Source organism: Chiloscyllium plagiosum, chromosome 30 (assembly GCF_004010195.1).
Source record: "Chiloscyllium plagiosum isolate BGI_BamShark_2017 chromosome 30, ASM401019v2, whole genome shotgun sequence".
Classification (NCBI taxonomy): domain Eukaryota; kingdom Metazoa; phylum Chordata; class Chondrichthyes; order Orectolobiformes; family Hemiscylliidae; genus Chiloscyllium; species Chiloscyllium plagiosum.
The window spans coordinates 5,814,729-5,827,382 of record NC_057739.1 but is presented as its reverse complement, the minus strand read 5'-3'; the positions used below and the strand labels follow the sequence as shown (position 1 = coordinate 5,827,382).

General features: G+C 41.2%; 2 protein-coding genes across 7 annotated transcripts in view; one reads left to right on the top strand and one right to left on the bottom strand.

The window, feature by feature from the left end:
• Positions 1 to 3,703, top strand: part of lrsam1 (leucine rich repeat and sterile alpha motif containing 1) — a 91,762-nt gene extending 88,059 nt beyond the window's left edge. For 4 of the 5 annotated variants that reach the window (XM_043719878.1, XM_043719877.1, XM_043719876.1 and 1 more), the window contains one exon: positions 820 to 2,385. The gene's annotated coding sequence lies outside the window, so the exon portion shown is untranslated. Of the gene's footprint in view, positions 1 to 819; positions 2,386 to 3,472 lie in introns of those variants that run through there. The other variant, XR_006315982.1, reaches the window with a different exon arrangement.
• Positions 3,704 to 8,682: 4,979 nt separating this feature from the next.
• LOC122564737 (FK506-binding protein 15-like) overlaps positions 8,683 to 12,654 on the bottom strand; it is a 12,242-nt gene continuing 8,270 nt past the window's right edge. Inside the window, exon 4 of one of the 2 annotated variants that reach the window (XM_043719882.1) lies at positions 8,683 to 9,333. In XM_043719882.1, coding sequence (XP_043575817.1) covers positions 9,322 to 9,333 — 12 coding nt within the window. In that variant the 3' untranslated portion in view covers positions 8,683 to 9,321. Of the gene's footprint in view, positions 9,334 to 9,593; positions 10,200 to 12,654 lie in introns of those variants that run through there. The other variant, XM_043719880.1, reaches the window with a different exon arrangement.

Below are 12,654 nucleotides of genomic sequence, written 5' to 3'. Positions count from 1 at the left end.
AATCAGTCCTTGCCTTTCCAAATACATGTACATCCTGTTCCTCAGGATTCCCTCCAACAACTTGCCCGCCACCGAGGTCAGGCTCACCGGTCTATAGTTCCCTGGCTTGTCTTTACCACCCTTCTTAAACAGTGGCACCACATTTGCCAACCTCCAGTCTTCTGGCACCTCACCTGTGACTATCGATGATACAAATATCTCAGCAAGAGACCCAGCAATCACATCTCTAGCTTCCCACAGAGTTCTAGGATAAATAGGCAAGGTCTTTTCCCTGGAGTTGGGGCAGGGGAGAAGGTTTAAGGGGAGCAGGGAAAGACTGAAAAGTGACCTCGGGGCAACTTTTTCGCGCAGAGGGTACATGTATGGAATGAGCTGCCAGAGGACGATTGCAATATTTAAAAGGCATCTGGATGGGAATGTGAATAGGAAGGGTTTGGAGGGATATGGGCCGGGTGCTGGCAGGTGGGACTCTATATAAATAGAGTACCTGGTCAGCATGGACAAGTTGGACTGACGAGTCTGTTTCCGTGCTGTACAGCTCTATGATTCTATTTCCAAATTAAAAACCCTCCAGCTCTTGATCAGTGTGCCTGTAGGCTATAACAGGTGCATATCTAAATATTCTTGAAGTGACAGCTCAGTTTCAGGCAGTGAGTCAAACTGGATTGCTTCTTGAAAGAGCTGATCAGCTTCCTTCTGTGCTGAGCTATTCTAATTCTATGGTGTACTGTCTTTTCCAGTCCGCACTGTCAGGAACTGTTTTTGTTAGTGTCCTGTTCTCTTTCATGAGTTCTTATCTTCACACTTTTGTGTCCACAGGTCAGCCTGCAACCTCGTCTGTTTCATCTCACAGCCTGCTGGTGCCTTGTGTCCTCTTTCTCTAGCTATGCTGCCCTACACAAATAAACCAGGCTGCATTTACTTCTGGTAAGACCATGTGGAGCAGCCTCCAGGCTGAGGTGGACAATTCCTTTTCTTCTGGTTGAGCCTGGATGCTAATTGGTGTGTATTATTCTACTGAGATGTAACCTGACGTAGTAACTGGATTTAACCCAACTCCTTGAGTAGGCGAGGAGCAGAAAACTGTAATCGAACAGTTAAGACTTTTGTTTTCTTGCTGCTGTTTGTCTCCTTTGTTCATGGAAATGCATTGGAATTCCACTGAGAATTGGTGCAGCAAATCTGCAGAGAACTCAGGTGGGTGTGCAGTCAGCTTGAGCGGTGTCATTTGTGCCCATCATCTCACTCACCCAACCCGTCCACATACAGTTGCTCAGCGATCTGCAGATCAGACGTAAAGCAGGACCTTTCGAACTATAGAATGGTTACATCACCGAAAGAGGGTATATAATCCATTGTGTCCAAGCGTCCAATAAGAGCAGTTTGCCCACCTCCATCCTTCTCTCTTGCCCTATTCTCATAGTCCTGCCAATCCTTTCCCCTCCGATCACTGTATAATTCTGTTATGAATGCAACAACTCAATCTGCCTCCACTGCAGTTCTCAAGCTGTGCACTCCCAATCCTAACTACTCACTACAATATAAAATTATTCTTCGTGTTGTTTTTAGTTCTTTTGCCAATCTGTCTCCTCTGGTTTCTAGATATTCCATAAATGAGGACACTTTCTGCTCTATCCAGAATCCCTCATGATTTTAACACTTCAGTCAAATCTCTCTCAACACATCTAGATTCACCAAATTTAGCCATATTACTGACCTCTCATCTTTTGTTCCATTTTTAAATCGTGTGCAGCACGATTCTGCAGCACCTTCACACCTTCCCTGAATTGTGGTTCCCAGAATTGGATACTTCAGTTGAGGCTGAACCATTGTGTTATAAAGGCTTACCATAACTACTTACTTCTGTACTGTGTGCTTCAATTTTTAAAGCCCAAGATCCTGTATGCCTTATTGATGATTTCTCAATCTGCTGTATCATCTTCAACTATTTGTATACTTCAGCCCTTTGCTCCTGCAGCTCTGTAGTATCCTTTCTTTTCGATCATGCGTATCCTCATTCTTCCTTTCACATGTACCACTTTGTATTTCTCTGCCTTAAATTTGATCTGCGCCATATCTAGCCAGTCATCAACTTGTGGATACGAAGTTTGTCACTTACCACCTTACAATTTACAATATTTCCAAGTTTTGTTTTATCTGCAATTTTTGAAAATGTGCCTTATACAAGCCCAGGTCATTAATATACCTCAAAAATGGTCCTGATAGTGACACTTGAGGAACCCAACTATATACCCTTCTGTATTCCTGAAAAACACTGATTCCAGGTTCTCGGCTAATTCTGTAACCATGTCACTGTGTTTTATTACATAGGCTTCAATTTTTCTGATGAGTATTTTATCAAATGCCTTCTTTGAAGTCCATTTACACCACATATGCACATTACCCTCCTTGTCACCATAACAAAACTTAGACTAATCTAACACAATTTAGCCCTTCAGAAATATGTGCTAGATTTTCTTAATTAGTCAACATTTGTCCAACTGACTGCAAATTTTGTCCCAAACTATTATTTCTAACAACTTTCCGATCACCAATGACTGGCCAATTGTTGCTGTACTTATCCTTGGATTTTGTCTTTGTGTTATGTCAGAAAGCTGCTGTGAGGATTGTGTTAAATTGTTTTATTGTGTTGTAATTTTATATGAAAACCATCAAATAATTTTGTTTATTTTTATATTAAAAAAATTTAACCCGACTAAGGTTTTATTGTGCAATATATTGAATTGTAGCCTTCCTGTTTGGTTCATAATGTAATTACTGTTCTCTTTGTACAATTGTACAGATAGCAACTGTAAACATGAATGCTTGTCAATTCTAATACTTGCTGTGAAATTTTGTTAATAGATATTTTATTTTTCATTCTGCTGCCCCCTCGATGACTCTCCATCACCCAACCAGGAAGTTTTCAGTGAGATGGCCTCTCTTTCCCGAAATAACCTCCTGATTAAATAGTTTTACTTCTCCCTGATGGAAAACTACTAGAACATGAGCTATATTTACCCCTTTATATTTGCGTCTAACTGCACATATTTGTGTAGAGTTTGCACATTCAGCCAGTGTCTGCATGGGTTTCCTCCCACAATCCAGACAATCGCCCCAAGCTGGAATCAAACCTGGATCCCTGGTGCTGTGAGGTAGCAGTGCTAACCACTGAGCCACCACGATTTACTTGTGTCATTGGAGATGTCTCAAGGAACTAGTCCCATTACAAAAGATTCCTGCCCTTATCATATTCATTCTTTTCTTAAGGGTTGCTGAATTTAAGGGCTTTTCAAACCAGAGGTTGGTGTCACTCAACCACTGCTTTATTTTCTTTTGCACTTAGTGGTATCCTGCATTAAAGGTTTCTTCCTATGTTTCTCCCAAGAGATAGTTAGAAGCTGCATGTTGAACTCAATACTAGAATGTAAAGCATGTTTTCAGATATTTATTTATTGAATTGTCCCTTCAGGATGTGTGCATTGGCTTAGGTGCTGCTAAGATAAAAACAATGACTGCAGATGCTGGAAACCAAATTCTGGATTAGAGTGGTGCTGGAAAAGCACAGCAGTTCAGGCAGCATGTGAGGAGCAGGAAAATCGACATTTCGGGCAAAAGCCCTTCATCAGGAATAGAGAGAGTGCTGCTAATAAAGATCTTGCTGTAAGCTATGAATTTCAATACTCAATTATATGTACATTAAAAATAGTGATCTTAATGAAAAGTCTTTGTCACAATAAAGGTCTTAAATGAAGCATGCACCGTACTGGATCCTGCTTTGTCATTTGCCTTTGGGTGAATTCTGCAGTTTCTGATCTTAACTTAGATACTTGGGATTACCAGTGGAACCTTCTTACTTTTTTCTGGACGTTTTGAGTTACCAGTTATGAACAGTCCCAGATGAATACTGATGGGCATGGAAAAATCATGGAGTAAGTTGAATGGAATTTTTAAAATATACTAGTTATTCTCTTTGTGGTGTTAGAATTGAAAGTATTTGGAGATGGTTCAAGTTACAACTTGCATTTGTATAAAAAAGACTTGTGTTTATATGTTTTCTTTCACAACTTCAGGAATATCCCCATCTAATACTAGGAGGTGGGGATTTCAAAGGAGATGTAGGGGCTTCAAAGGAGATATAGGAGCAAGCTTTTTTTGAGTGGTAGGAATCTGGAACACGCAACCAGGGGTCTGGTGAAGGCAGATACAATAGGGGCATTCAAGGGACTTAGATAAGCACATAAAAATGCAAGGAATAGAGATATGGACCAAGGGCAGGCAGAAGAGATTGGTTGAATTTGGCATCATGTTTGGCACAACAGCGTGGGCCAAAAGGGCCATTTCTGTGCTGTACTGTTCTATGTTCTAATATCCAAAGTGGTTTGGTTGATAAAGTGCTGTTGTAGGAATTGCAGCCACTAACTTATGTGCATGGCAGATTATTCTTGTGCACTTAACTGAGGAATTAATATCAGCTATGGCATGAAGGCAAACTCCTCCTGTAGGAGTCAACAGGACCTTAATTTAATATCATAGCTGAAAAATGTCACTGACAGTAAAGCAACCTCTCTGTACTGCACCAAAATGTCTTCACTGCTGGAGTGGGAAGTGTAACCATCTCCTTAAATGCTGAGCTATGGAGGGGTTCTACAACCATGGTAAAGTAGGGGAGTTTTGGAGAGCCTTTAAAGGAGAAAGGGCACAAAATTTTGAACAAAGAATGCTAGAATGGGATCAGGGTTACTAATCATTAGGAAGTGAGTGAGATGAGGTTGGGTAAGTCTGTAAAAGCAGTGCAGATAATTCCTGTTGTTTTTCCATCAGAAGCAATAATTAACTCCTCTCCCTATGAGCTCATCTGCTTGAATGGGGAGTGTGGCTATGTGTCCTGACCTTCAGTAAAGTGTGGTCAGACGCCATCCAACCTTTGTTGTAGTCAAGACAGAAAAACAAGGGCACCCAGCAACAAAATGCAAGAGGCTGTCCAAATGTGGGTTTAGAGATATTTTTCTTTATTCCCGTGATGGCTGCTGCTGCTGCTAAAGCCAGTGATTGATGCCAATTTTTAATTAACCTTTAGCTGAGTGGCTTGCTAGGCCATTTCAGGGTACAGTTAAGCATCAACCTCATTGCTGTGTCTCGAGTCAGGTTTTTTTTTGAAGGAAAGTGGTAAACCAGATTTAAGAACAGATGTACTTCTGATTTAAATTCCACTAACTTCCACAATGTGATTTGAATGCTTGGCCCTAGGACTGAGTATCATGTATACTGTAAAACTCTAGCCCAGTCTAAACAGTATTGCAAGTTGGTTGGTTGTTGCAGATGAACAACATCTGCAACAACCAAACTAACTTTATGCTGTTTCAACCTCCTTCACTTTCCACTGATCTGACAATTAGACATCATTATCAAAGACTTTAAAGAATTGCACTCTACCCACAACCAGACAGCTGTGATCTAGTCACAACCTTTGGCCGAATATGCTTATTTTTTTCATCAACTAAATGAAATTCATTCAGTCAGAACCGGAGCAGTTTGGACAAGGACTGAAAGAAGGATTAATAAAGGAGGCTAAAATGTTCTCAAAAGCCTCTTTACCTTTTTTCAAGCCTGTGATCTCCTTCCACAGTTCTCCATAGTTCACCTCAGTCACTCAGAGTAGAAGCAATAAGGTTTGTATTGGTATGTTGAAAAATGAACAACTGCAAGCATCAGGATTTATAGGCAGAATTCCACTGGGGTACCCTAATGAAGAGTTAGAAGGGTGTGAGAAGTTATGGACAACAAAGAGTTCCAATATACATTGCAGCTGCAGGTTTCTGCCTGGTGAAGTCCTCATCTATATTTTATAGCACTTGAATGGCCATTCGAACTTTCAGCCAGGGCTGGCAAGTAACATCTGTTTCAAACAAATGCCAGGTTATAACTATCTCTAATACAAGACAATCTAACTGCCACCCCTCGACATTCAGTGGCATTATCATCAGTCCCCTGCTATCAACATTCTGGGGATTACTAGTGTCCAGAAACTAAACCAAACCATTTATATAAACACAGTGGCTACAAGAGAAAGACAGAGGCTAGGAATATAGCCAAATATGCGGTGTGCAGTGAAAATAAAATCAACCTCTGTCAATACCAATGAAGATCAACAGGAATTACTCATTCTGTGGTCAGAATTACTGTGTCATGTGAAATCATGGTTTTACTTCCTTGCTAATGTGAGGCAACTATGTGGAGATTGCTGAGCTGCACATACCAGCCTCTTGTGGGCATCAGATGCTACAGCATTTTCGTTTGGAAATGGGATACTCCATTACACAACACTTTCAATCAAATGTATTTATTCATAATCATGCAGTTCACCCACCATATTTTCTTCACATTTTTCCTGGAATACAAGAAATACTACAGGAGTAGGGCACATGACCCATCCAGCCTGCTCTGCAATTTAATGTGACGGTGGCTGACTCTGGGCTTCAACTCTACCCCCCTTATACCCTCTCCCAATATTCTTCGATTCCCTGAGACCCCTTTCTCAGCCCAAAATATATTTAAAGATTAGCATTCACAATCCTCTGTGGGGAAAATTACAAAGATTCACAACCCTTTAAGTTAAATAATTTCTCATCTCACTCCTTTGAGGAATCTAAAACATGGAAGCATACTTCAATCAGCCAAAACAATCTCTCAGCATTGGGGAAGTGATGGCCTAGTGGTATTATCACTAGACTATTAATCCAGAGACTTTGGTAATGTTCTGAGGACCTGGTTTTGAATCCTACCACAGCAGATAATGGAATTTGAATTTAATAAAAATCTGGAATTAAGAGTGTAATGATGACCATGAATCCATTGCTAATTGTTGGGGGGAAAACGCATCTGGTTCCGTAATGTCTTTTAAGGAAGGAAATCTACCATCCTTACTTGGTCTGGCCTACTTCTGACATAGCAATGTGACTGACTCTCAACTGCCCTCTGGACATTTAGGATGGGTAATAAATGCTGACCCAACCAGCAAGGCCCTCAAGCCTGTCAATGAATAATAAAAAAAGCTCTACCCTCACGAACCCTTTGTGAATCTTGGATGTGTAAATGAGATAATTTCTCATCCTTCAAAACTCCAAAACAAAAAGCCCAATTTATCAACATCTCATTGCAGGATAACCATATCTCCAAAGGACCAGTTTAATAAACACTCATTATACCTTCTCCAAAAAAAAAATCCTTTGATAAATATGGCAACCAAAATTGCACACAGTAGTCCAAATTTGGTCTTCCTTGACTATTCCTTTGCTCCAAAGCCCAATCTGCCATTTGCTTTCTAAATTGCTTGCTGTACCGACATGCTTCCTCTATCATACCAATTTCTGAACATCAGTCTCACACCTTTTAGAAAATATTTAGCAATTCCACTCTTACAACCAATATGAATAATTTCCCCCTATGACCGTCCAGTTGTTAACTCACAACCAGTCTTTGCAGCCCACAACTCACTAAACTAGGTGAGGAGTATCATCAGCAAACATGATGCATTATATAGTTGCACATCTTCATACTAATGATGTAAAGAAAGAGAAAAGTGTAAATAGCTGAGGACCCAGCATTGATGCCTGTGGCATCAAGGTTTAAAGCCTTAATATGGAAAAGGGCAAACAGCAAACATAAAGATGCTCAACTGGAAGAATACCAAGTGTGGGATGTATGGCCAGATTAGAATCCAAGATTTACAGGTGAAATAGTAAATGAGAAAAGGGAAGACTTTTCAAAAGGGGAGATATTCAAATATCCAGCCTCAACTGCTTTTTGGGGAGAAGAATTCCTTAGACTAATGACCCTCAAAATACATTTCTCCCAATCTCAATTTTAAAAAGGATACTTATTTTTTAATTATATCTCCTTACTCTGGTCCATCGATTAAAGGAAACATCCTCCCAAGTTTCCTCATGATATTGTGTTTCAGTAAGATCACCTCATTCTTCCAAACTCTTAACAAGTACTAGTCTGAACCTGTTCAACCTCAAGAAATCCATAGAATGAGAAGTGAACCTTAGCTGAACTGCTTCTAATGCTAAGTAATTATCTACTCTTTTCAAATATGGAGGCCAAAACTACACAGTACTCCACATTTGAAATCAAATGCTCTATATTTTGACGTTCCATTCCCCTTGCAGCAACATCAACATACATTTTGTCTTCCTCATCACATTGTCCTTCCATACTAGCTTTTTGTGAATCATGTTCCAGGACACCCAGATCCCTCTATCAACAATCTCTCTATTTAAGTAGTACACTGCCTTTTACATTATTCCAGCCAAAGTTCAGTTTCCCACTAATAGTCCATCTGCCAAAATTTTTATCCACTCACCTAACCTCTATCTCTTCCTTTGCAGACTCTAACTTCCTCACGACCAACTTACTTCACCACCTCTCCTTGTTTAATTTGGCAAATTCAGCTATAGAATCAGAAACCCTACACTGTAGAAGCGAGCCATTCGGCCCATTGAGTCCACACTGCCCCTTTGAAGAGCATCCCATCAGACCCACATCCCCTACCCTATATCCCTGTAACCCCACATTTCCCATGGCTAATCCGCCTCGCCTGCACATCTTTGGACTATGGGATGAAATTGGAGCACCCGGCAGAAACTCACGCAGACACAGGGAGAATGTGCAAACTCCACACTGGCAGTCGCCCGAGGCGGGAATTGAACATGGAATCCTGGCGCTGAGGCCACTGAGCCACCATACCACCCAATGGTACATTCAATCACACTATCTAGATCACTTTGACAGGAAGAGGGCTTGGATGGTACATGGAGGGGGAGAGGGAGAGAGAGAGAGAGAATTTGAATGATCAGACACGAGGGAGGTGAGTTGCCAATCGGAGGGACGCATTCCATAGCACTGTAAAGACTCTACAGGATTAGCCCTGGCAAAGCTGGCACCACAGTGCACTGGTTTGAGAATTCAAAGACCAAGGGACAATGGCCATGAAAAACTATAATTCAGCAAAATGGATTATGTAAATCGAATGGAAACAGCATGAAACAGGCCTGTTTTCTCTAACAACTGAAGGTCTATGGAAACCATACTATAAAGTACAGAGTATATATGTCAAGTATATATGGCATGAGGTTATTGGTCATGTTAAGATTTTTTTTTTAATTAACTTATCATTAACTGCCTGTTACGTAATGCTTAGGCCAGGTTGCTTTTCGTTTGTTATAGTAAAGTTGTAAAACTTGAAATCTTGTTGCATAATTTCTTGAAGATTGGCTTGAGGAATTCAAATCACTCCATTCAACATCTCTACAATGGTCATGAACGGATCTAAAACAAAAGGACATTTAGCCTTCAAAAGTCAATCAAAATTTGACATTAAGGTAAATTAGATTGCATGACCCAAAATCTGAGCAGAGAGGAATGTTTTCAGAAATATCATTGGACAGGAGATGAAAGGTAAAGAAATTAAGAGGTTTGGAGAAATTTCAGTTCAGGCTGTACAACTGAAGACAATGAGTTCCACCCAAGTAGGCTGCGTCAAGAAACAGGAGTGAAAATGTGTAGGGTGGGCACCACGTGATTGGAAATTAAGGCACAGAGATACTTTATTTTGGACCAAACCAATGCTGCACCCAACACAAGGAAAATGTCTTAATTCCCCATGTGAGCATCATTCACAAATGACAGAATGTAATGAAGAGAGTTTGATATTCAGACTGTGGCAGTTACAATAACAAAGTTAATAAGCAGTCTCTACTTGCCTTGTGTTGCATCGGGCTGTCCAATAGCTATCAACAGCTCTGGCTGTTTAAGCAGTAAAAATTTAATGAAATTCAGCAGGAATTAAAAAGGAAATCTGATTGCAACAAAATCATATGATGTTTAGGAATAATACCAGTGTGGCTTAGAGTCAGTGCAAGTTCATCCACAATTTCCTTCTGTTCTCCAGACAACCTCTCACCAGGAGGCTGTGCCCAGTAGGTTACAATCAGAGAGAATTTCAGAATATGAAATTCCACAGGGAATAAGCACTGTGTTTTCAGGCAGGTCTTTGAGGCAGGATCCTTTCTGGTTCTCCATCTCCACAGTAATTACACTCAATCTTAGAGGTGACCTTATCCAAGCCAATCAAAATCATCTTCTTCATCCTCATCTCCAAAGAGGGGTGCTGGTGGTGGGCGGCCCTTCATACTCTGTGTGAGTGATAGAGAGAGAGAGAGCGCAATGAGAGATGGGAGAAGGCGGGGGAAGAGAGGGAAATAGAGGGTGGCAAACGAAAAACTGACAATCAGGATTTTGAAGCAATAGAAAGGCGGGGGGGGTCACTTTTAAAAACTTTTGGCGCACAGTCACTGCTACAGAAATTAGATCTGGAATCATATATATGTTCCCAACATCCAATATTTTGTAACATCCAAGTTATTTACCCCCTCATAGCTTTGGCAAATAGGGTTAAGGAGAATCCAAAGGGATTTTATGAATACATTAAGGATAAAAAGGTTACTAGGGAGAGAATAGGGCCCCTTAAAGATCAACAAGGCCACCTATGTGTGGAACCACAGGATAGGAGAGACTAAACAAGTATTTTGCGTCAGTGTTTACTGTGGAGAAGGACATGGAAGATACAGAATGTGGGAAAATAAATAGCAGCCCCTGGAAAATGTCCATATCACAGAGAAGGTGGTGCTGGACAGCTTAAAACACAAAAGGTGGATAAATCCCCAGGACCTGATCAGGTGTACCCTAGAACTCTGTGGGAAGCTAGGGAGGTGATTGCTGGACCCCTTGCTGAGACATTTGTATCATCGACAATTACAGGTGAGGTGCCAGAAGTCTGGAAGTTGACTAACGTGGTGCCACTATTTAAGAAAGGTGGTGAAGAATAGCCGGGGAACGATGGACCGGTGAGCCTGACATCGGTCGTGGGTAAGTTGTTGGAGGGAATCCTAAGGGATACGATTTACATGTATTTGGAAAGGCAAGGACAGATTTGATATAGTCAACATGACATTGTGTGTTCAAAATCATGTCTCACAAACTTGATGAGGTTTTTTGAAGTAACGAAGAGGATTGATAAGGGCAGAGTAGTGGATGTGATCTATATGGAATTCAGTAAGGCGTTCAACAAGGTTCCTCATGGTAGATTGGTTAGCAAGGTTATATCACATGGAATACAGGGAGAACTAGCCATTTGGATACAGAACTGTCTCAAAGCTAGAAGACAGAGGATGGTAGTGGAGGATTGCTTTTCAGACTGGAGGCCTGTGACCAGTGCTGTGCCACAAGGATCGGTGCTGAGTCCATTGCTTTTCCCGTCATTTATATAAATAATTTGGATGTAAACATAAGAGGTACGGTTAGGAAGTTTGCAGATGACATCAAAATTGGAGGTGTAATGGACAATGAAGAAGGTTACCTCAGATTACAACAGGATCTTGATCAGATGGGCCAGTGGGCTGAGAAGTGACACATGGAATTTAATTTAGATAACTGTGAGGTGCTGCATTTTGGGAAAACAAATCTTAGCAGGACTGATACACTTAATGGTAAGATGCTGGGGAGTGTTGCTGAACAAAGAGACCTTGGAGTTCAGGTACACAGTTCCTTGAGAGTTGAATCGCAGGTAGATAGGATAGTGAAGGCACGTTTGGTATGCTTTCCTTTATTGGTCAGTGCACTGAGTACAGGAGTTGGGAGGTTATGTTGTGGCTGTACAGGACATTGGTTAGACCACTATTGGAATTCTGTGCGCAATTCTGATCTCCTTGCTATAGGAAGGATGTTGTGAAACTTGCAAGGGTTCAGAAAAGATTTACAAGGATGTTGCCAGGGTTGGAGGATCTGAGCTACAGGGAGATGCTGAATAGACTGGGGCTGTTTTCCCTGGAGCATCGGAGGCTGAGGGGTGACCTTATAAAGGATTATAAAATTAGCGATTTTTGAGAAGATTTGTTTCTCAGGTTGATGTTAAGTATGTAAGTTTGCTCACTGAGCTTGAAGGTTTGTTTTCAGCCGTTTTGTCACCATGACTAGGTAACATCATCAGTGAGAGTTACCAGTGAAGCGCTGGTGGTATGTCCCACCTCTCTGATATCAGTCTTAAATGTGGGTGATGTCATTTCCGGTTCTTTTTTTCAAGGGAAGGTAGATGGAATCAAAGTTGATGTGTTTATTGATGGAGTTCTGTTTAGAACGCCATGCCTCAAAGAATTCTCACATGTGTCTTTGTTTCACCTGTCCTAGGATGTGTGTGTTGTCACGAAAGACATGCATGGTCTTTTCCCCAGGGTGGGGGAGTCCAAAACTAGAGGGCATAGGTTTAAAGTGGGGACGGGGGGATATTTAAAAGGGACCTATGGGGCAACTTTTTCATGCAGAGGGTAGTGTGTGCATGGAATGAGGTGCTATAGGAGGAGGAGGAGGCTGGTACAATTACAACATTTAAAATGGCATCTGGATGGGTATACAAGTAGGAAGGGCTAAGAGGAGTATGGACCAAGTGCTGGCAAACAGAACTAGATTAATTTAGGATATCTGGTCAGCATGGAAGAAATGATTAAAGGGTCTATTTCCGGGCTGTACAACTCTTCCCATTACGCTACGGCCCCTCCCTTACTCCACCCCCTTTACACTACGGCCCCTCCCTTC